General features: G+C 41.0%; 1 protein-coding gene across 2 annotated transcripts in view; it reads left to right on the top strand.

The window, feature by feature from the left end:
• The window catches only part of HTR2C (5-hydroxytryptamine receptor 2C), a 214,822-nt gene that overhangs the window by 165,062 nt on the left and 24,693 nt on the right, over positions 1-25,067 (top strand). For both annotated transcript variants that reach the window (XM_056491801.1, XM_056491803.1), the window contains exon 3: positions 9,685-10,327. In XM_056491801.1, the coding sequence (XP_056347776.1) occupies positions 9,943-10,327 (385 nt within the window). In that variant the 5' untranslated portion in view covers positions 9,685-9,942. The remainder of the gene's footprint in view (positions 1-9,684; positions 10,328-25,067) is intronic.

A 25,067-nucleotide genomic window follows, 5' to 3' on the forward strand; every position in this document is an offset into this window, starting at 1 on the left:
CCTCCTTTGCCTTTCATGTCATGCTGGAAAATGAAGTATTTTCCATTCTGTTTTGTCTCCTTCATTCCATTTTCCCTGACTCACATATTGATGTCACAGATGACAGTTTGTGTCAGTGCAATTTGCTCCCATGGAAATGACTCCTGCACACATGCTCCTCGCTCCTCTGCTTACATAATCTGGGAGCTGTCAGAGCACCACCCCAGCATTGCCCATCTGTCTATTCTCTCCAAGTTAATGAGCCTTTTTCTTCCTGCTCCAGGCATATTACGCACCCTGACTTATTCATAGATGATGTCTATTAAAATTGTCAAATGCTTTGAAAATTAAATTATTTCCCTAAATAAAGAGCCTCCTTCTAATCACATTGAAGATGTTTCAACACAATTGGCCTGTTTTCTAGTGCAAATCAAGAGTGACTATACTGAGCTCTGTCTGGCCCCCTGGGCATTGTCATTTAATTGAAAATACTTGTGATTTACTATAGTGTAAGAGCTCAGATATGTCCCCTAGCTTGGTCTGGAGAAGCATCACAATGCAGAATTTATCTGAAATAAGGCACACAGATTAAAGTGGCCTCTTATGGCATGAAACAGTCAATGTGTGATGGGGGTAGAGGCAGGTATTTGTTTACTTTTGGAGTGATGGAGTGTACAGAAATCCCTTGCTTCATAGAGCATGGATTGTATTTGTCTCTTTCATGTCCCACTTGTGCCTACATATATATGACATGCTGAAGTAATTGCCTTCTGACTGATAAACTCATAGTTTGCAGCCAAATTATTTTAGTTATTCATGGCTTGTGTTATCATATTTCATGATTATTTGATTCGTTCAGTCCTCAGTCATTCCTGTGTTACATTCCAATCTTTACTGATATGGGCGTTGAATCTTGGTTTGGAATTATCAATATGTTTAATTCCCAAAGTAAATATTTTGGTTAGGCAACATCAAAAAGACAAACAAAAAAACAAAAAAACCCCCAATTTGCCATCAAGATCAAACCTTGCCAACCTCAACAGACTCCTTACTTCCAGACCAGGGTTTGTTTTTTCAGTCTAATCCATTTTCATCTCCTTTGCAGCCAATACCGTGGCAGCTTCACAATTGCTCAGTTCATCTCATTCTCTGGAGTTTACATAATAACTTCCCTGGTGACACCATATCAAATGGTTTAATGAAGTGTGAGTTAGAGACACTGTCTTTTTCTTTTTTTTTTTTTTTTTTTTTTTTTTTTAATTTTATTTTCCTAAAGGATGAGGTGTTACAGAACAGATGAACAAAACCCCGAGACACAAAGTCAATTCCTTCAATGCACATCTGGGAAACTCATGTTGCCTTTCACAGCACTTTCCACCCATTTTTGTGTCTCAAATTTTCCTTTTAAATCTGTTCTGAATTTTTGCCTGGTTAAGGTCCAACTAAGAGGTTTATAATTGTGTATATCATTTTCTAACTTTAAATGAAGGCATCACCCAGACCAGTTGCTTTAACTGTTTCAGTCTTATCTTCTTTGTCCTTTTCCTGTTGTTTTTTTTAATACAGTTTTTAAGAGTTTTATTTTCTACCTACTTTTATCATTAGTTTCCCTTAGTAAAGATTTAACAAAATATCCAGTTATAAAATGCTTACCTCAGAAAAATATTGGCTTTTTGAATTTATACTGTCATTCATCCCCTTTTGGATCCATATGGGTCAGTTTTCCAACAGAGAAAAGAAAAATGAAATTGAAAGGAAAACCCCCTATGAGTAGCTACATTTTCTATGTAATTATTGTATCAGCTGTTGCTATGCATGAGATAAAGATAAGTCAATTAACTTATGAATGTTTCAATGTTTCTCTGACACTGCATAGGTATGTGAAAACACATATTTAATTAAGCTATTACAGTAAAAGCCCTGAGCCATTTGTCAGTTCATTAGGCACACTTTTTATTACATTTTGAGCTTTGTTTTACTTTTATTTGGCTTGTTTGATGCAGTAATTTATTCTTTTAAAGACAGCTGGACAGCAATGACAACAGGATAGGCACTCTGTAACCTATATCAAAAGTGTTACCACCACAGTAGGGAGGAGACCTCTATTAAAAATAACTCCCTGAGCCTTGGATTAGAGAGTTCTGCAGGTTGAGGTGCTAACAGGGGAAACAGATTGAGGGGAGAAGCTGTTTCAGCTGTTGAACTCCACGGTGAGCAGCCTCATGCTGGTGATGTTCCAGGCTGTGCAAGGGCACCAGGGCTCAGACTGAGCACCCACAGGCAAATGTCAGGAGAATGAATCCACAAACACCAGAGGTTTATGTCCAAAAAGGAGACAGAGGAGTCCTTTTTACTTTATTAGAATAAAGGGAGAGGCCATGGGGCATTTCCCTGGGATTTCTCGAATTTTTGGAGGATGCAGCCTCCTTTTATCCCAATTTCCCAGCTGCATTTCTCTCTCTCTTTCCCCTTGGGTTGAGGTACTTGAGAGGTACAGACTTCCCAGAACACCTGATACTTGAGATTCCCCTCTAATGTATAAGTCTGCCTTTTAATTTTTAATTCTTATAGAATTCGTGGTTCTTCCCCATTGCTTCTCATCTTACAATATCCACTTTCATTTATCAGCAACCTACAGCTTGTTTGTGAAGGCAAATATCTTTTTTTCTCATTCATTAATCAGTGAAATCCTTCCCACTGTTTCTTTTATCTCTCAGTGCTAGTTTTATCTACCAGCAGACCCACAGCTTGTTTGCAGAGACAATTCCATCTTTCCTCTCACAAAGAAAAGAGCAGATTTTCCCCTGGATCTTGTGTGGGATGAAGTGAAAGTCATTGCACCAGAAATTGGTGTCTTCTCTGGAAAACCAGGGATCCCATGGCGTGATTTCAGAAGGCACAGAGAGCTGGAATGAAGAGAAGACTCAGAGAGAAACATCAAGAAATTCCTTGTTTGACTAAGAAATGTGAGTTGTTGAGCAATGAGTGAGTCAGCAGCACTGCCCCAGCAGGGTGTGTGAGCTGTGTGTGCTCAGACTCAGCTCTCAGTGCTCCCCTTCCCCTGTCCACACTGCTGCTGCTCTCTGCTGCTCCTGCAAGCCCTGCACCATCACTAAAGAATGCCAGGCTGGCATTCTTTGGGTGTGGTATTTCCCCTAAACCATCAATTGAATATAAATCCCCTGTTGATTATTTTTATTTAGAGGCATGTATGTATTTAGCTGTGTTTTGCTGTGGTGGCACTTACAGCTATGAAATTACTCAGCCACACACAGGATGGAGCACTGTACATTAAAAACTACTGAAAATTGTGGAGTCTTCTGATTTTTAAATAGGCCTGGCTTTAAAAGATGAAAAAAAGTTAGCTAAGGAAAGTTAAGCAAGTATTTTTGTTGCTTTGGTTTATTATGTTTAATTTTGGGTAAGTGCTCACCTCAAGACTTTAAAAGAGCTGCCATGCAAAACATTTGAGAGAAGAAGAAAAATTGGTTTTCTAGAAAGAAAGAAAGTTTAGAAGGAGTAAAAAAAGTTTAACAGTTTACTACAAAAACCCTGAAAAATTAAGAGTAAAAAAGCAGACAAGATTTTCCCACCAATGTCACACTTGATGTTTAACACATTGTGCAGCTGAATTAAAAAGGGATAGGGGTAATATCACTGCAGTGGAGGCAGAAGCCAGGTCCTTACAACCACAAGAGCTGCCTTGGAAATCCTGTGGACTTTCAAACCTTCCTGTGCCAGAGAGCAAACACCCACAGTGCTGTTGCATTTAGAGTATAAAAGTTTGGCAGAAGATAAATGTCCCTTGTGTTCCAGCTGATCCTCAGGGCTCAAATCCAGGTTATAGCCAATTCAGACTATGGGGCTGGTCAAGCTCAGAAAGGACTTTCAGGAGCACAGCTGTACAAATAGTGAAATTTCCAGTTCAGGAATGTGGGTTTGATTGCATTCAATAGCACTTTGCATGATCCAGATTCATGAATAAAGTGATTTATTGAAGCAAGAGGAAAGCAGGGTCAGGATTGCCATGATAAATGTACTAACTGCAGAGAGTTAATATGTGCTTCGAATTTCAGCCACTGGGGACGTGTGTATTTTAAAAAAATAAAACCAAAAAAGGAACAAAAAACAGAAAGGCAGGTTGGAATGATATCTACCCATAGAAAATATGAACAACTAGGGTATAATCATTCCAAGAAGTTAGGCCAGTGTGTGATGAGATTCAGACTTATTCTCTTGTAGTATTTCTGCATGTCTGAGCCAAGAGAGCAAGTTTATCATTGCAGGGAGTGGCAGAGTATCTGCATCTTCTTGTGAGGTTCCCAGGTGCTCTTCCACAAAGGGAAAATAAAAAGGATGCTGGTCTTACTGCCAGAAGGTAGATTAAGATCTCTCTGTGTGTTTGTATTGCCTTGAAATGTCTGGAAAAGAAATTAATGCCTTTCTGACTCAGTATGAGGGAAGATACAGAGAGGGAAATTGATGCTATTTGCTTTTGGACAGAATGGTAGTGATTCATTATTATGACCCTACAAAATATCATTGCTTGAGCTTGTATCTGAGAAAATCCATTTTCCTCTTGTTGTGAAAAAATGAAATACTCTTTTTTTTTTTTTTTTTTTTTTTTAGTTTGCAAGTAATTAAATAGTTATTTTATGTGTCTGAATTAAAAAAAGACTGGTGAAAAGCTGTGTTTTGGGAGGTTTCTCTAAGGTTTTATTAAGTGTTTTTTTCACTGATTTATCTCCAATACCTGCTGGGAAAAATTCCAGAATTTCTTGCAAAATAGAAGAGGAAGTATCAAATTCTTCCTTGGAAAGAAAATCTCTAAACAAAGTGCTAATAATTTATTCCCAAGTTCAAGAGTAGCTCAGGAAAATAGACAAATTAGGCATAACCACTTCTCTGGACTGTAACTTCAGTTAACTTTGCAGTGGGTATCTACAGAATAATCATTGGGGTTTGACTTTTCTTTCCTGCTGCAGTGACTGTGAAAATGCTGCCTCTGTGTTGGCAGTGGAGGCATTGCTTTGTAAAGACAAGACTTCCTGATGCTGCCAAGTGACTAAAATGAGTTGTGGCTTTCCAAAATTGCCACTTTTCAGAGAATGTTTGCACTGTAGACACAGGTGACCTCAGCAGATGAGGAGCTGACCCTGGTGTGTGCCTCTCTCTGGTGTGATGGGGCATGAGCTGCTGCAGCCCTGGATCCCACACCAGGCACACTGGGATCCTCACAGCTGTGTTTGCCCACCTGGCCATGCACTTTTAATTGTGGAAACCAAAGGGTTGTGCTGGTCTAATCCTGATCTTGAGCACTGGGGACAAGCACAGGATGTGTATCCAAGGCCAGGACCTCAGAAGCATCCCCATGCTGGGCTGCTTTGCTCAGAAGCACAATTCTGATCCAGTTACACAGAAAAATTTCATCCAAAAGGGACTTTTTGTAGGTCTCAAGTCCAACATCAAGGTGCTCAAGGAAGAACTAACTTCCAGGTTATATGGGGTGTTTGGGGTAAATCCCAGCTGTGTTCCAAACTTCTGCAGGGATGGAAATCTCACAGTCCCTGTTGTCTGACCACCTGCACTGAGATTTATCTATTTTTTTCCCTATTTCATATATAATTTCCTTAGATCTGTCACTGTCACAACTGCTTCTTGCTTTGCTGCCCAGCTTTTGGAAGAGTCTCCCTGTTTCCTCTGTAAGTACCAGCAAATAGATGTAGGCAGCAAATACATCCCTCTTCAAAGCTTTTTGTGCTTCCTCCCACATCCCCCTGGTCATCTCCATTGGACTTGCAGCATTCTCACATGCTGCTTAAAAATAGAACTGCACAGAAATAGGGATGTTTCCTAGTACTGCTACAAAAAGGAGAAAGATGAGTTCCAACTGCCCAAAATATAGAATTCTCTTAATATAAAACCATGACTTTATGGAATCACTAAAATGAAAGTGGCCTTTGCAAGTTTGCCATGAAAATCTGTGTTTTAAAGCAACCTTCTGTTCCAAAAAAAGTGAAAATTAAATTGGCAACAGATTAAAAAAAAAATAATAAAGATGCAATTAGCAAGAAATGCAGGGTTTAGAGTGAAGAATGAAGTCTTAAATCTTCCTTCTTGAACATAAATTGCATGTTCTGTTATATAATTTTAAATTATTTGCCATTTTGAAAAGGGCTTCATGGAGCTATAAAAATTTATGTCATCTGGCTATCTGGCTCAGATAGTTGTGAACTATCTGCAACTGTTTTCCTGTCAAAAATTGCAATACTTGCAGTTCAGTTTAGTTGACTTCAGATTTAATTTTTCCCTCATGTAGGTCTACCATTAAAGTCAAGGCTGAAGGAAAAACTTTCTATTTAAAAATGTTTGTTCTTTAGCAGCTTGTTGGCTTTCATCTGGTTATTGGGGAGATGTGAATGTGACTTGGAACTGGACACTGCCAAGAGTTTGGGAGGGGAAATCTCTCTTGCATATGGCCTTTGTAGCCATTGGATGTTTCTTATTTTTCTTGTGATGAAAGTCATCACTTTTGCTCATTAAGTACTTCTGGGGGTTTTTTAGCTCAAGACTCACCATGAATTAATGTATTATGCTCAGTCTGCCTGAAACTCAGGGGGTTTTTTTGGGCTAAGCTGACAATCCTTGATTTCTCACCCAATTTCAAATGCACATTGTTAACATCCAGGGTGTGAGTCCCAGAGGTTTCCTCAATGATTCAATGAGCTCAGGAGCTCTGCAGCCTGCCCAGGAGAGGCAGGATCCTGGCTGCAGCTGGGGAACATCTCAGGTTCTCAGCAGGCAGCTGTCTCTCTCCAGGAAAAAATGCTCTGAGCTTTGAAGGGTGAAACAACTAAAGATGAATACATTTAATTCAAAGGGAAAAAAAATCATTGTGTTTATTTCAAGAAAGGTTTGGGTTTTTTCCTTTTAGCAAGTGTGATGGTGGTAAACACTCCCAAAGGCATGTGAGCCCCCCAGTGCCCCAGTACAGACTTATTAACCACTGTAGCTTCTGTTTCCCTCCAATTTACCCTTCTGGAATATCCAAAAACTCCAGCCTACCAACCTCTGCTTTAAATAATTCATGTGTTTCTTGATAGACAAAAATAGTTTTCTACATTCAGTTTATTTTAAGCTGGACTTAAAGACTGAAGGTAAAGAATGTGCCAAAAGAAATTGCTACTTTACTTTATCAAAAAGCAGGAGTGGCATAGAAAAGAACTTGGTTTTGCTGAATGTTTAAATTATAATTTTAAGGACTGTCAGTAGTAGATTGAACTGGAATTGATGATTGACCACAAAATTCAGTATGTGTACTTTGATGTTAGCTATTGGAAAAAAAAAAATTTGTGATAGGCCCATGTTTCAATTTAAAATTATGGAGATGGTTCTTAAATAAATGCAGAATCCATGAATAAATTGTGAATTATTTTTCTGGTACAGTGGTGTGCTCAGAAGACTGTAGCTGAAGGAATTAGTCATAAAGATTTACCTTGAGGAGACTGAGGGATGCAGTGAAAAGGAAAACTGATGACTTCAAGCCAGGATCTGTGTAAAATAATAACATGAGTATTAGCAAAGCAATAGAACAGTTAATTCTGAAGGTGGAGCCTAGTTGAGCATTCCTGTAGTCAAATTCCCACATGGTTTTTCAAACTGAATGTGCAAAATGCAAGAGAGAATGACTCTGCTCACCATTTCAGTAAACAGACTTGAGCAGTTATAAAAATAGACACTTGTAATTCAGAAGCCTTATCTTGGAGTTGTTTTGTGTGGTGTGGTTTTTTGGGGGGTTGTTTCTTTGTTTTCATGACCTAGAGTTAAGTCATGTCCTGTCTGTGATCCTTTGGCTGCCTGGTGTCTCCTTCACTGTGGAAAGGTGATTTGGAAAAAATGTCATCTCAGCTTTGAATTATTAAAAGCTGTGTTTTGTAAAAAAAAAAAAAAAAAAAAAAAAAAAAAAAAAAAAAAATCTGAAGTATTTAGAAACTTTCTAGAGACTTTTTTTTTTTGTTTTTGAGACCAGCTAAGTTGGAAAAAATTAACGGTCCAGTGACCACTTGTTCATTCATCTGCATGTGCAGCTGCAAAATTATTTTCTGTGCCCATCGTGCAAAACTTCTTCCTAAATATGAGGTTTAGAGACCCTCTGGGAGTAATTAACTACAATGCAGAAGCAAATCTGGGTTCATTGTATGAACTGCTCATTTAAGAAATATTTTTGTGCACAAAGCCCGTTAGCTTCATGAATGTTAAACATTTTATTATAGCATACTGAGCACTTCCTGTTTAAATGAAATCAAATCTCATTAATTACATCTAGCTTTTGATACCTGGATAGCAAATTGCTGTGTCAGATGTGAGCCACAGTGTATTCAATGGCTAAAATCTGGCTTTTATTTTGTTATTTATTTAACAGTGATAGAACAGCTCTTTTCCTGTGGGCTGCACAAAGAGTTGAGGATATGCTCAAAAGAAGTTACTTGCCATTGATTTTATTCTGCTTACTGGTCCACTTCCCTATCAGTGCTTGACTAAGTGTTTTCCTTCTGTGCTTTCAGCCCTGTGTGGTTGTTAGGAGCTTAACTCCAATTCAGAGGAAGTGCAGAGCAAAGCTGCTGTTTTCCATCAGTTGTGCAGCATTGGCAGTCAAAATTATTGAGTTGCCAAGGATATGATTTAACCAGGACTGGGAATACATGCCCTTAGCTTTAGTGCGTGCAGGCACGTGCCTGAAGTCAAGAGTACATTTAATTTACCAAATTAGCTCAGTGCATGAGGCTAAAGGACTTCAGGAGCAGAAGTGTGATGTTGTCTTGCCTGTGTTTCATGGGCAGTCAGGGCTCATAATCACTCACCCTCACTGTCAGCTACTTTTGAAGCAGCAGAAATCATGTGAGATGCTGTGAGGAAATCTGTCCCCCCTCTGTGTGTGGGATGAGGGTGCTGGGACAGGAGTCCTGAGAAGCAGACTGCTGGGATAAAGTTTACTGGCCTGGCTGGGTGCTCATGATCAGCAGGAAGCAGTGGCACAAAAACAGATGAAAAGTAGAAATAAGTGCTCAGCTTTTATGAAATTTGTCCTGCCTTTTCTCTTCGCTCTTTGTTGTCTGTTTGTGCATCATACAATGTTACCTAATAGAATTGCATCTTATCCCCCATTCATTTTCCAATAGAAACCAAACTACAATATTTGTTATTGTAGGAGAATTAATCATTAAGATCTAAGAGTTTTTACAACACCTTCATTTTACCTCAGAATATGTAAAATATATCCAAACCCTTCCATTTAAGGTGATGGATTACTCTGTGTTTGGCTGTGCTATTTGGATTGGTTGGAATTTTGTGCAATTACTATTTTACACAGCAGCAGAGTATCTGTGAAGTGGATATCAATTGAAACATATTTTGCTCTTCAGACTTGCTTTTGCAGGTTTCACAAAACATTTAATTAGTGATAATCAGCTTTTAACCAGCCAGAGCACACTGATGTGATTCTCTGCCTCTCTCCCCCATGATTTTAGGCATAGTCTGTACCCTTCAGATAAATTTCTTGCAGTCTGGAGAATGTCCTAGCCAGCAGAAAGGGGAAGAATAAGGATATCAGCTGCATGGGGAGTAAAGAAGGTGATGTGTATACTGTGGTTTCAGTGAAGAATATCCTTTTCCTTTACTTTTCCTTTTTCCTTTTTCTTTTTTCAGAATGGTGAACTCAGAAACCAGCTGGAGGTTGCAAAGTCTCCTTTTTCTTGAGGTTGGTGGTCAATGGTTGTCATCTACCATACCCAAGGAAACCAGAAGAGCTCCATGCTAACTCCTGCAAGATCTGCTTCACTATGGAAGATGAAATGATTTTCTGGCTCAGGTGTTGTGATGTTCGGCATCTGCCTTGGACCTGGAATTTGGAAAAGGGATCGTCTCTGAGGCACGGATAAGAGACAGAGAAACCAGCCCCAGACAATGAGCACTTTAAGTAGCACTGGAATATTACTCAGCTTAACAACAGTGTCTGTTACACTGGATTTTAGTTTGCATGGTGGTCTGATGGCTTGGTCCTTAAGCAGCAATTTGACTCTGAACCAGAGTTTGCCTACGTCCGATCCTCTCAACACCTCTGAGAAGGGCGAAGCCTCTCGGGTGTCCGTGAGGGAGAAGAATTGGCCAGCCCTCCTGATCCTGGTAGTCATCCTGCTGACCATTGGGGGCAACATACTGGTAATTATGGCTGTGTCCTTGGAGAAGAAGTTGCAGAATGCCACAAACTTCTTCCTGATGTCGCTGGCAGTAGCAGACATGCTGGTGGGTATCCTGGTCATGCCCGTGTCGCTCATTGCAATCCTGTACGGTAAGTGCCTTCCCTCCTAGTCTGAAATTTGCTTTTGCAGGGAGTCCCTGTGCCTGCTGTGCCTGATTTGCCCTGTGCTGGTAGCTTGGGGAGCATCAGTGCGTGCTTGGTCATGGGTCTGTGCTGAGGTTTATTCTCTGCTGGGAGCAGGGCTTGTGTTCAGGCTGCCAGGAATGACCTGGGGGTTCTTATTGCTGAGGCCACCAAGAGCACCTGAGACAGAGAGCCAGCTTTTCACCCTCTGGTTGGATTGCCCCAAAGCTGAGCTAGGACACAAAAGCTCACAGAAAAGCTGAGGAGAGTGTTCATTGTTCATGACCTGCCCAGCTCTAAGCAGGGTCAGGATCTGTCCTTGAGCTCCCACTGCTGCAATCAGTGGGATTTGAGCAAAAACGTGGATCAGAAAGGAGGTTTGCACCAGTGGATTTGTCATTCAGATAAAAGCCTTCACTCCTGGCATTTGTATCTCAGCTGGACTTGTGCCTTTCAGGGCGTCATTTTCCCTTTCTGTGCCTCAGTTTCCCTATCTCTGGGAATATGCTCTGTTTTAAAGCACCCAGGGGCTTGCCTGTATAGGTGTGAATATTTATTTCTCCCCATATTAGGGTCAGTGTGTTTGAAGTGGAGTGGGGCACCACTCCTGCACTCAAGTGTGGAATCACTGTTAGCACTTCAAAGAAATAAAATATCAAATACATCTAACTTTCATCTGGCTGAGACTCGAAATCCCTTTGTTCAGTGTGGTGCTAGGAGCCTCCATCCCTGCATATTTCAAAGGGGTATTTTGCTCCCCTCTGTATCTCTGATCCTCATGTTTGTATACCTGTGTATCAATTTTACAATCTCTGTATTTCATAGATAAAACTTACAAATTTTTGAAGTCTGTTTTCAGATTTTCCTAGAAAGGTATTTTAATATTGATATTTCTTGGAAACAAATAATGCTGTTTACTTACAAATTTGATTAGAAATTGGTTTCCTGTCCTATAAAATAAAATGTAGGGATATTTATCTGACTTCTTCACTTGCCTAAATGAGTAAGTCTGGCAGAGATTAATTTCTAAAACACATTGATCAAGCATACATCATTCCAAAGCTTATATAACTTGTCTACAGTGAGTTAAATCAATATGTGATTTAGGTACAGGCCTAGCTACAGAGAACTTATGCACAAAGATCTTTTATTTTGAGCTGTCAGGATAGTTCCATCTCTAAATCTTGTGTGTATTACAACATGTGTATTTTATTTTTAGCATTTTACTCCAGCTCCCTGGAGCTTGAAGGGGAGTATATAAATACTGAATTATGTGACTGACCTGCACTTGCATAAATTCTGTGTTAGCCAGTGACTCTAAAAGGGTGAATTTATGTGAGTGGTCTTCCTACATACATACTTTCAAGGTCTTTGGAAACTAATAGAAATGGATTTTCTGTTCTGCCAAGAAAATGATTACTTAAGGTAGTTGAAAGGTGTAAAGCATGCCACCCTTCTAGCAGCAAGGAAATATCACTGATTTGAAGAGGCATTGTAATTATCCCCCTTTTTTGCCAGAGAACCAGTATTGGCTGTTGATAGCCCAAACATTTCTTCACAGACAAACAGTACTATGTAGATTTTTTGGCAAAAATCTTAATTTCAGGACACCCATGGAAGATTTGTGGAAGTAATTTGAGAATTGAGGAGGCTGCTGGGGCAGTGCTGGGTGCTGACCAAAGCAGGCATATTGCCTTCAGGCTTTGGAAAAGGAAAAGTTCCATTTGGGGAAAAACAACCCTCAGAGGATCTTATGGATTGATCTCTGTAGGACCCCAGTGAAATAATTTTTAATAGTATTTAATCTACAAGTTGTGGAAGTAAGGAGATGGAAAATGTTCTTACATCACAGAATTCTTGTGAGAGTAAAGGGGGTGCATGGCCATGGACTGAGCAGGAAGAATGTTACTGCTTGGAAACATCATTCAGTCATTTTTACTCTGTGTATTTTACCTTGTTCATTCTATACAGTCCACATAATCTTACACTGGGCTGTTTCAAAGGCTGCCAAGTGCTGCACTGGGGAAGTGTATGCATCATATCTCTTCCAGATTTGTAGAAGTCACTTTTAATTTATGAAATCAGAAAGGAACCTTAAAAAAACACATATAACATATAGAAGAGTGAAGAAATGACTTTCAAGTTTCCACATCAGCTCTCCCAGCCCCAAAGATGAATTCTAGTTGACAAAGTAACTCATTTCAGAGTAGGCTCCTTTCCTTACTTTTGGGCTAATAAGGTAAATGAAGTAGATTTCACTTCAAGTATAACCAGAAAATTGAATGGACACCCTCCACAAATACTTCTGGCTCTTGGTGGTTTTCTTAAATAAAAGAAGGAAAAATCAAGTTGTAAGTTAATTCAAGAGTGTTATTATAATGGAAGGGACAGCAGGATGCAGCATGATGGATTTTTCACCAATTAATCAGGGCTCAGATATATTTATCAATTATTCCTTAAGTGCCTTACAGTAATCAATGAGTTACATTTGACAACTGAGAACATTTTCCCTGGCATGCAGTTACTAAAGAACTAAGCAAATTAGGATGCTAATTAATAAGCATGTGTTGGGGAGAGTAAATGGGAAATGTACACAGTGTTTCATCTCAATGGAAAAATGCCTGAATAATTTAAAACACTGGTATTTTTGTAAACTTACTGATAGGGCATCAGGTATCTTACACAAGTGGAGATTGTGCCCCCACCTCTGAGCACCTTAGGGACAAGCAGCAGTGGGTTTACATCGTGTTGTGTGTTTATGAGCAAGGGAGGGCTGGTGAAGGAATGCAAGAATCTCACCAGCTGATCTGAGTGGAGGTTGCAGAGGTTCACAGAAGGTTCACAGCTGCCAGCCATTGCCAGAGTGTGGCCAAGAAGCAGCCAGCAGAGCCCTCTGTGACTCCCAGTGCAGGCTGTCTCTTCCCTTTGTGATGCTGGGGGCTGACACAGCTTCCAGGGGGGCTGGTGTGGGATGCAGCTTGCACCAGCCCCAGCTGCCAGAGCAGATTTACACCCACACTATTGTTATTATTGATAATTACCATCATTATTGTGTGGTGACAGAGATGTGCTGAGCACTTGGGCAGACTTTGGTGCTGGTTTCCCTGCAGAGGGGGAAGCAGAGCAGTTCAGCACTTTGATGTGACATTCAGGTATCTAGAAATGATCAAGCACTTTAAAGACCGTATCAAGTCATGGCCTTAAATGCATCTTGGCTACACCAAGTTCCAGCTGACAGTTGCATTACTTTCAGAAATTATTAGTTATTCCTGTTAGTTTTAAATGCACAATGTTTCTGTTTGTGTGTATCAACCACTACATTTTATTCTTCTGCTAGGGTGAGAGTGAATGGAAACTCCTACACTGCTTGCACTGTCTCTGTCATAAATTCAGAGATGGGATTTTTTTTTCTCTCCAATGACACCTTGTACCTGGGGTGTGTGCAGTGAAATTTATATCCAACAGAAGTGTTAGTTTATCTTTTGACATCCATAGGCTCCATAGGCTGCTGCACTGTGCTCACCCAGCAGCATTTATTCTCTTTCCAAGCCCCTAAGCTTTCTTGTGACCTCAGGTAACCTAAATAATTCTGTGAAATCTGAAAACCTACTGCATCATTATTCACCCTCTTTCCAGATTATTAGATACACAGGAAACCTTAGTTGAGATAGTCCTGCTATGAATTTTCTCCACATGAACAACTGCCTTTTTACCTGATGTGACAAATGGGATTAAGTTGTGACGTGTCTGTGTTGCTGTTGGGAAAGAAAGCTCTGTGTGATGTGCCCTGAATCCATAGAACTGCTTCTTTTCTGCTACCCAAGGTTTAAATTGTTCTTAGAGTGAGAGGAGGAGGGGAATACTAAAGAGATACTCTCTGTATCTCATAGAACATGAGATGTAAAATGGTTGTCAAATATTTTGAGGCAGCTAAATGTTAACTTGCAGGATTTTTCAGAGCCACTGAAAATGTGGCACCCTTTGATGATTCTTTGATCATGTTTGGAAACAGCATTAGGAACCTACACAGCTTTGGCTGCATTGGTGAAAAACTGATGCCTTCTGGGCAAGTGAGAGCCAAAGGCTGAGGAGCTGAAATGGGAACAAGAGCTCAGGACTGGAGAGGGCAATGATGCCTGTCAAGAGGAAGGAGTGATGCTCCACACCCTTTCTCAGCAGTGATTAAATCTATTAAACTTATATTTCCATCACTCTCTTCCAAAACATTTGAGTCAGAACTTTTAATTGTCATATTGAAAGCTGGATTTGCTCTACACACATAAATTTCCTCTTAATTTCATTTCTGATTTTGTCTGAGATTATCCATACTTTATGTCTGGTTTGTTCTAATTTTTTTTTTTTTTTTTTTTGCTATACTTTTAATGTTGGACAATAAAGACTGGAAGCCAGATGAGTGAGGAAAGTGTCATTATCTGAGGAGTGCAAAGCATTTTGAAGGAAAGACCACGGTGCTCCATGGTACTTTAAAGTAATCTTCTCACTAGTCTTATTAAAGCAGAATTGCTTTTAAAAATGTTCAGAGCAATTTAACTTATTGTAGCCTTTTGTTATTCTTTCTCATTATTTTGATGTGTGTTTTTAGTGATGTCTTGTCTGAAAATCTCCTCAAGATTTTATATGCCTCTGTTATGGAAGATGAGAAATAGAATTTGATATCTGTGGAATGGCTCCAATATGAGATGGTTACATTTGGACTTTATAGATATTTTTTCTTTCCTAACTGATGAAATTTCACTTGTTCATCCATGCAGCAGCCCCATCCCCAGGACTTTCTCAACAGGCAGGCTGTGTATAGCTCATAAAACAAGACACAGCACTGATGGGGAGGTTCTGCTCTGGGAAAGGGACATTGAAAATTTTTCTGCTCAAGCTTATATCTTGGCTTTCTGCTGAATTCCTCCTTTTGGGAATGGATTTTGGTTACAGGACTTGCAAGCAATGGAGCAATCCATAAATAAATTGTATAAATTCAGAAAAGCAAGTCAGAGAAGTCTCTGCTGTCTGCAAACAGATTGTTGTCAATTTGGAGGTTTATTTTAATTATTTTAAAGTATTAAATGGATTTGTATTTGTCTTTTGAACAGTGTCTCAACCTAAATTTGGGTAGAGCAAGAAGAGCTACAGACTGCAGCAAAGACTGGAAAGCAGTTTTTCCTCATTTCTAACACCTGCAGGTGTTAGATCTGTCTGTCTTCTGCTAGATTAAATTATAAGTGTTCAGCACTTGACCTGCCATCACTTCTTTGGCCAGATGGTCATGTACTTATTGGCAACTGAGCTGTTTTTTCTCCTTATGCTGCACCTCTACAGACAGATTTAGAAAGCTTGTCACTTTTAATATAATAAGAACCAGCCCCATAAAAATTCAGATTTTAGTAAAACCTTGGCTTGCATTGTAAATTCCTCCTAAAAAATTCCATGGGAACCTGGAAGTAAGTCTTCAATATAGATGGTATGGATGCTCTTTTCTCTCCCAGAGGACAAGTCTGTCCTTCCCTTAGCAGACCTCTGTGCAAGCATTTAATAAATTTGCAGTATTATCATGGTGAGCAGGATGTGACAGCCAGAACACATATCTGAGAGGAGCAGGCAGTGGCTGCTGGTGGTTCACCACCTGAATGGCATCCTCAGAGCCCTGTGCTCACCAGGAAGGACAGCAAGGACCTGTGTCAGCAATTCCCCAGGTTTGTCTGGCAGCATGGTTGGAGTCTTTCATCCCATGTGAGAGGAAAGCCACCCCAAACCCTGACCCAGACCAGGCTCTTTGCTGTGTCCAGGGAGGAGCCAAAGTTAGAGCAAGTGTTTGGAGCTACAGTTCCTGGGTATAGCCAGCTGCAATTATCCCCTGGCCTCTGGGGTATTTTGGGATCCTTACCTGCACTGCTGTGTTAGCTGAGTGACCTGGGGTTAATGACTGGCTATAAAACTGCACATGTCCCTCGTGGCCTCTCAGCAAAGCTTTGTTATGTCCTGTCCTGCCCAGCTGTGGGCAGCTGGTTCCACAAGGTGTTCTGCTCTGCACTTTCCTCCTGGGAATGGGTGCTGCTATTCTGCATTACCTGCTTTGCTGGGTGCAGCCCCTCTCCCCTGCAGCTGCTCTGCTGCAGCTCCTGGAGCCTGGCTCTGTCCTGCCATGCACCATTGATGTCCTGTGGGAAATAAGGGCTCTCTCTGCTCTGGAGGCATCCTGAGGAGCATGCCATGGCAAATAAAGCTGTTCAGAGTGATTTTGGCTAATTGCACTTCTGATTGAGAAGTGTGTCCATGTCTGCAGCACTTCTCCTGGGAAGCTGGAAGAAGGATGGGGTTATTCCATTGCTGGTGAGGTACTTGGCAGCATGTGGAGCCCAAGTCCCCATTCTGCCAGCTTTATGGTGATCTGTTGCAAAAACTTAAAAATTTAGCCAGTAGCACAATGATCTCCAGGGTGTTTCAGACTATATTTTAAGCCATAAACTAGAATTTCTGTCTTGAAAATATGTATTTTTTAATATAACTCCCTTCTTGCAAAAATCTGGTAGCTTTCACATTTATTCTAATGCTGAATGAAAATGAATTTCCAACCCTGTAACACTGCTGGGGAGCTCAAATTCTATCCAGCATGTCCAAACAGCAGAAGCCACTCCAGAATCCAGTCTGCAGTTTGCTGGTGTGTGCCATGAGGGCAGCACTCTGGAGCCTGTGGGGAACAGGAGCTGCTTTCTGTGGTCAGCAGGCACCTTCCTGCAAGGAAAGGGCTCAGGGTGTCCATCTGACAGTGGTGCCAGCAGCTCTGCCTGAGCTCCCAGGGTGCCCCATCTCACACAGGAGCTGTCCCTACAACTTCATGCCCATTGCTCAGGGTCGTTTGCATGTGGCAAAGCCTTTTCTTATTTCCAGGAGGAAAGCAGAGAACCCCTTGCCTTAGGTGAGTCTGATCTTGCTTCCTCTGCTCCTGAGCTCTGGATGATGCAGCAGAGGGTTTGTGGTGCAAAGATAATTGTCACCAGAATAAATCAGTGCCAGTTTCAGAGAGTTTCAATGGCACATTGCTTACTGCTGTGGGCAGGGCCTGGCAGTTCTGTGCCAGGTCCTTGTGACTCATGTGAGCTCAGCTATTATCCACATTTTGGAGCATTAGTTTATAGGACTCTGAAGACCAAATTCTGCTGTCAGATAAAAAGGCAGAACAGTTTCTATTTAATTTTTTTACCACCTGCCTCTTTCTTGTTATTTCTTCACCCTGTGCCACCTGTATATCATCCAGCTCTGACTTTGGCTGGCTTCTTGGAATAGGCAGAGATATTCTTCACTGTCCTCTCTGTATTTGTTCCTTTAGACACGAGGATCTTGTCAACCCGCCAGCATGAGGAGAAAACATGAGAGAACAACAAACATTCCACATTTGTAAACATGCTTTTTTTGCTCCTCCAAGCCCCTTGCTGTTAAGAGCCAGCTCCTTTGCCTGCTGTGGGTTAATGGGGCTTGTAGCCTGTGATCTGCCATGCTGCCCATGGAGCTCAGGCTGCTCAGCCCAGCACAGAGGAGCACAAACCCTTCCAGCAGCTTCTGGTTGCTTCCATTGTGAGGAAGGTCGTGGAGGAGCTTCTCTGGCTGCAATAAAATCTATGGCTTGCACACCCTGTGAGTCAGATTGTTAGATTTAGATGAACAGCAGCCCTCCAGACAGGTGCAGGGGATCCCAAAGCTCCCAGGACTGCCCTCCAGAGCAGGGTGCCCATCAGGAAATGGGGGGTCTGTGCCAGCACCCCAGCCTGGCACTGGGCAGGTGTGTGTGAGCCACAGCCAGTGTGGCAGCACTGCCAGATGGGAGCTCATCCTGCCCTTTTGCAGGAAAATGTGCTCGTGGTCCAGCTTGCCAAGGGATTCTGCAGAGATTCACTGTTTGCCCCAGGGGTCTGACAGGTTTTTTTGCAGACAGAATTTCTTGCAGAAAGGCCTGATCAAAACCAGTTATTCCAACCTGCATGGAAGCATGAGACCTTATTTCTGAGATTTCAAGTGACACACCAATACTTACTTTTTTTCCCCCTACATGTGAAAAAATGAAAACCAGGAATGCTACAGAGCACCTTATTTTGTTTTTTAGATGGATTGCTCCTCTGTTTTGTTCAGTGGCAGCAGGCTAAAGATAAATAACTGTAAGCATAGGGCACCTGGGGAATGGCTTCCTACAAAATCCATGAAGAGACATTCTGACTATGCTGAAGTCAGTGGGAGCATTGACAGGACATGCAGAGAGGCTAGGACTTCTGCCAGAGCAATTTTCTGTCTCCTCCAACCTCTTTACTCTCTTCCTGCCTGGTCATGACTGCAGCTCTTGGCATGACTGCAGCAGCATCCTTCAGCTGAGATGGGTCTGGGATGTTTTGCTGCTCTCCCCTGAGTCTGAGGAAATCTCTGCTGCCACTGCAATGCAGCTCCTTTCATGCCATTGCTGTTCATCAGGCTTCAGCACCATCATCCAAAGCATGAGCCAGTCTCCTGTTTATGGAATTTACAGGTGAGAGAAGTGAGCTGGCATTTGCCCAGGTAAGGTGACCCAGAGTTGTGAAACATTCAGCTCAGTGCTGAACTGTGCTCCTGATGTGTGCAGGGCCTGATTCTAAAGTGTGCTTCTCTGGGCATCCATTTGCTGAATGTGGTTTGGCACAAAAAGTTTCTTGTGATTGCCTTTGCTTTGGCTTGGTGGGGCTGGCTCTCCCTGAGGTACTTGTGTTTTGCTTTTCCTGCTGCAAAATGAGTGAACCCCTCTCTTCTGGCTCTGCTGAGACTGCTGAGGGGTTTTTTGTTAATTTCATTGGTTTTGATTAAAAACCAAAAATATTTAAAAGATAAAGGAAGCAAACTCACTTTAGAAAAAATATTGTGCTGAGCTACATAACTCAAATAAGAAAGTGGAATCACAAAGGGGAGTTTCCTGATCCCACAGGCATGCAGGATTGAAAAGAACTTTCTGACTTCTTGTGTCCTAATGCTTGCTACCAAGTGTCATTAAGACACTGAGCTGCTGCAGTCGTTTCTTCCATTTTCCAGAGCCTCCTTCCTTCCAGCTGCCTTCTTTTGGGTTATTGAGGACAAAATCTCTGGGTTTCAGTGTGTAGCAACAGAAAGCCAGGACAAATCTCTGAGTGAATTATTATGAAATCAAACACCTTAACTTTCTTGCAAGAAGCAGTTTTTAAATAGAAAATCCTAACACTGCAGTGTGAAAAAAGCAGAGCCTCCATTCACCTTCGTACTTTTTGAGAGGCAAATGTGCTTTGAAATTTTCTAGGTAAATTTTCTAGCAATTCTAGGTAAGCACAAGCCACATAAACTATCACCCAGGCATCTCAGGATGTTTCCTTGGATGCTACCTCCACAAATACTTTTGACCTGCCTGTTCCTGAAAGGTGAAGGGAAATGTTAAAATACTTTAGATGATTCCAGTGGAGTGAATCCTATTATGTTCAACTAGAATTGAACACATTGCCTTATGTTTTTCCAGTTTAACCACAGCTCATATGTTGCATCCAATCAGGGAGCTGTTCTTCATATTTTACACATCAAATTGGATGGGTCTGTCTTGCTTGCTTGGTGAAACTGAGAATTGCCCAACCAAAATAAATCTTTTCTGTGCAAGAATGACTCATTAGAATAATTTTGAATGGCACTCATTTAAATGTTTTTATTTAATGCAAATAAAGTTTTAGATCCAATTATAGTTTTTATTTCATCCTTTTCTCAAAATTTTTGGAAGATGCAACAGGTTTTAAATTTCAAAGGAGTGTAAAGCCCCCCAAATCTGTAGTGTGTATAGTTCCATTTCTGCTTTACAGATCTCTGTTTTACTGATGTCAGTTTAAATACAGCAGCACTTTCAATGCCGTCAGTGCAATCTTCTCATGCCCAATTTGCTTCAAGATCAGTGAAGCTAAATGTGCTTTAAAGTGCATGAACCTTTATTTACTTTTTATGACAATAGCCTGTTGGATCCACTAGGAGTTTTGTAAGTGCATTGCCCTATTGTAATTAACTTTTATGAGTTTAGTTGAAAAGAAATATAAACTCACATGCTTTGTAGCAAACCAGAAATTGATACAAGATAATGGGAAAACCAGAATTGTTATGTATAAGAAGAACCTATGGTGATAAACTGTTCCAGCAGTAACTTTGGTGCTTCATAAAGGCACCAGGCAGATCATGGAGATACCAAATAAAATGAAGAGAAGTTATGATTCAGCCTCATGTGAGAGGAAGAACAGCACCAGCTCCAGGCACTGGAGCCATGTGAGACACAGACACCCAGAGTGGTGTGTGTTTCATCCCCATTCTTAAAACTTTAAAATCAAGAGAAAGGATTTAACTAGAATTGCAAACATTTTACCAAGACTGAGTTAATTTTAGTCTGTGTTGTTGTCCATACAGATTTATATTCCTCATTATGATCCTGTCTGTTCCTCATCTGGAGAAAAACCCAGTTAAAATGTTCACTGCCTCCCCAGCCACAGCACAGACTGAAAGAGCAGCAACTCCTCTTAATCTTTACCCTAACATTAGTTAAGTGAGAAATAAAATATTCTCCACTTAGAAGCATCATATTTGTGACCCAGCATTTATGACACAGCTGTGATCATTGGTGTGCTGTGACAGAGGAGTGCATCTCAATGGCTTCAGCCACTCTGTCCTTCCTGAACACCCCATACCAGTTATTGTTTTACTTATGTTTTCTCTTACCCACAAGTTCCTTGTTTTCCTTCCTAGAAGGTGACTGCAGCTAAATCTAGCAACACTTCCATACACCAAATATCTGGCACGTATTATCTCATGCTGAGAACTTGCTCTCTCTTGCTGACCTCAGCAGAGGGAAATTGGGCTGAGGAAATAGTCAGTAGAATGTGTTTCTCCACACTTGTCAAGGAGCTGCCACAATTTCCAGGAATGTTCCTATTGCAGTTTTCTGTAAAGATTAACACATGGCTTCATTTTCCTGGCTGCAGCTGCAGATGGCAGAGAACTGAAGGGAAACCCAGAACTCCAAGGCTGGTCAGCTGTATTTCTGTGCTCTGCCTGGATTTAACATTGAAAAGCTCTTTCATCCTTGTTCAGTCTGTGTTCTGTGTTCATAGAATCACTTAGGTTGGGGAAGACCTCTGGGATCATCAAACCAAACCATAAATCTGATGGTATCAGAGGCATCACCAAACCATGTCCCTGAGCACCCCATCCTTGTACCTTCTGAACCCTGACAGGGACAGTGACTCCATCATTTCCCTGGGCAGCCTTTTGCAATGCTTGGCTACCTTTTCAGTGAAGAATTTTTTGGTAATATGCAATCTAAACTTCCCACAGCACAACTTGAGGCCATTTCCTCTCATCACTCAGAAAATTTGCTGTTTGATGCAGGTGGATGCCTCATCTGCATTTTGCTGTTGGTGTATTTGTGTACATCCTAACATATTTGGTGCTTTTACTGAATCATGTTATGGGAAGCACTGTGTGAAAAGACTCAGAAATCTTTTTAGTGTTTGGTAACTTTATGTGATCAATACAATAATATAATAATTTCTTGCTTTAAGGGCTTAACCTGAATGCTGGTGAAATGCCAAGACCTGATCAATAGACTGCTGTATTTTTAGAAGAGATGGATGTTGTGGGCCAGCTCAGCCTTTGTATTAAAAAATATGGGTAAAATCACTGCACTGGGAAGGCCAATACATTCATAGACAGCTGCTTTACACAACATGCAAATACAGAGAAGTGAGTGAAATCTCTACCACTCCCTTGAATATGCTGTAAGACAAATATCCTAGTGTAATATATTAGTTTAAATTATGCATGTTTCCACGATTGGGTCAATTAACTCAGAATTAACTCAACTTTTTCATTCTACTTCCTTTCCCATCCATCAGTTGAATTGATGTCATTAAATTCTACTCAGCAAATTATTATTTTACTGTCTCTATCCAATTCATATGACATCTTCCTTGAAATTCTGGTTCTAGAGTTGTCTATTATTCATTAAAATATCCTCATAAGTTAGTTCACTTACTTGAGGCCTAACAGTAAGATTAGCAGCAAGTTCCCACTTTGTGTTTTATCAGCACATACTGGGAAACAGGCTGTATGTGATTCATCTGCTTGCATGGAAATTAAATGAAAATTGCATAGATGAAGGGGGACCACATGCCAATTGCTCTGCCTTGCACTATTTTCACACTGCCTCATTGAAAAAATACAATCTTTTCATGAATGGACAATTTACAAGAGGAACTGAATAAATCCTTGCTGGCTATTCTGCCAAAATTGTCGTTGAAGATGCTAATTACATGAGGGGAATTTGTGCATGAGCCTGTCATGGAGCCTAGGCTGTGATTAAAAATACGTGCTACATCAAAAATTGGGTTTCATGCATTAATTTCAAAGACATATTCCATTTTTCCAGTCTCTGTGTTTTCTGGTTGTAACAAGTTTTCTTGTTGGAAAAGTTTGCTATTCCTGCAGGCAGTCTGATAAGCCCAGTGACAGCAGTGGGTTCAGTGAGTGAATCTCTCATCCAAGTTGCTGTCTTGCTTCCTAGATGAAAAAAGTTCAGGAGTAGGAAGCTCAATGAGTAATATACAAACATGAAGTGTTCCTCTAGCAGCTCTTAGGTGTGAGATTTGATGGGCAAGGCAGGGTGGTTGATAAGGCTCTGTTGATTCACGGTTGTTTTTTTGGGTGGTTTGATTTCCATTTCTGTTGACATGTTGGTGGGAGCCTCAGATCTCCAGCAGCGCTGGAGTTATCAGGACAGGCCAGTTGCTATTCTGACCAATACCTCTCCACCTTCTGATGTGTAATTTGTTTTGCAATGTGTTTATTTTTGGTAAGATTCGGGTGGTTTGCTTGTTTTTATCAATGTCTATTTCTGTCCTCAATCAGAGGCAGCAGCTGTATGGAAAGGTCTTGGTGTTGCAGAGATATGGAAATTGTGACAGGCTTTCACCATACCCATTTGGCACCCACTGGGATGCAGGAGACTGTAAATGCGTGTCTGACACCCATGAATATTGATGGCTGGCTCTGGGAGGCAGCAGAGCTCTGCCCTTCTGCCTGTGCACTTGTTCTGAATGGGAATTACTTCTCGCTCCTCTGTTTAAATTTTGGATTTGTTGGATAAAATTTTGAATTTTCCGGTTGGAGTTTTGTTGATTTCTTCTGATCAGTCAATTTGAAATCAGCAGAAAGGGAGGTTGCATTTTAACACAGGAGAAGCCAAGAGCAGTGAGTCTCCTTTCTTGTTCAAATCTGGCTGGCTGTGTCCATCCAAGATGCCCAGCAGCAGAACAAGATTAATTGATTGATAGAACACAGCAAGTGGATGTTCAGAGGCATGAATACAGGAAAAACAGCTTTCAAGATGAAGTTCTTTAAATATACCTTTTACACCTTACTTTATCTACTTTCCATAATGATTTTTCCAAGATTTTCTAGTCCATTTTGGGATAAGTGCCTCTTGCACCTCAGGTATAGCTAATTATACACATATTATTCATTTGAGTTTGTGAAACTTTAGACAACAATTAGAATTTCAGAATCTTAGAATATCCTATGAGTTGGAAAGCACTCTCAAGGATGATTGTGTCCAACTCCTGGCCTTGCATGGGAAATCCCAAACATCCCCCCACATGCCTGAGAGCATTGTCCAAATGTTCCTTGAGCTCTCTCAGGCTTGGGGCTGTGTTCACCTCCCTGGGCAGCCCCTCCCAAAGCCCAGCCACCCTCTGGAAGAAGAATTTTTTCCTAATATCCAACCTAACCCTGCCCTGACCTGGCTTCAGGCCATTTCCTTGGGTCCTTCACTGGTCACCAGAGAAGAGATCAGTGTCTGCCCCCCTCCTCCCCCCATGGGGAAGCTGCAGACCTCAGTGGGGTCTGTCCTCAGTCTCCTTGTGGCACCCAAAACTGTCCCCAGCACTCAAGGTGAGGCCACCCCAGTGAGAGCAGAGTGGGACAATCCCCTCCCTTGACTGGCTGGTGGTGCTGTGCCTGATGAACAGCACCTATTTTATTATGTTTTGCTAGATTACTATGTTAACACATTATTTTATTATTGTAGTTATCACTGGGTTTGATTTGTAATCAAGTGCAAGATTACACTGTAATAATAGTATAACCATGATAATAAAATAATGTTGCACTTGATTACAAAGCAAAAACAAGCCTATCAAAACCCCCAGTGGTATAACTTAACTAAATAAAATTTCTTTAGTTTCCTTTACCACCTCATGAGACCACTATAATTTTCTGGGTAATAGTATTCTTCCTAATATATCAGTACGCCCACACTTCATTTATCCATGTTAAATTAAACTTCTACTTCATGTTAATGGAACTTACAATAGGCCTACAATTTCTGCAAAACTCAGAGGAGTACAACTGTACCCAGAGGGTGGTCACATGTTAAGTTTCACTTTCTCTGGTGTTACCTACCAGGAATAGGGTTCACATGCCAAAACATTGTTATATTGGCTGAGAAAAGTCACCTGAACTTCAGGATGTGAGGATGGAGGTACATGTGTTAGCTTTCTACTCCTTTGGATCTGTAAAAAACCACAGTGCTGAGTTGACTCTTAAGTGTCCTCATTCTACAGTTTGAGAATTGGGCATTTTATAGGCTGTAAGCACTGCAGTACAAAAACACCATAATCTCAGGTTAAAT

The sequence above is a fragment of the Oenanthe melanoleuca genome, chromosome 4A, assembly GCF_029582105.1.
Source record: "Oenanthe melanoleuca isolate GR-GAL-2019-014 chromosome 4A, OMel1.0, whole genome shotgun sequence".
Taxonomy (NCBI): Eukaryota; Metazoa; Chordata; class Aves; order Passeriformes; family Muscicapidae; genus Oenanthe; species Oenanthe melanoleuca.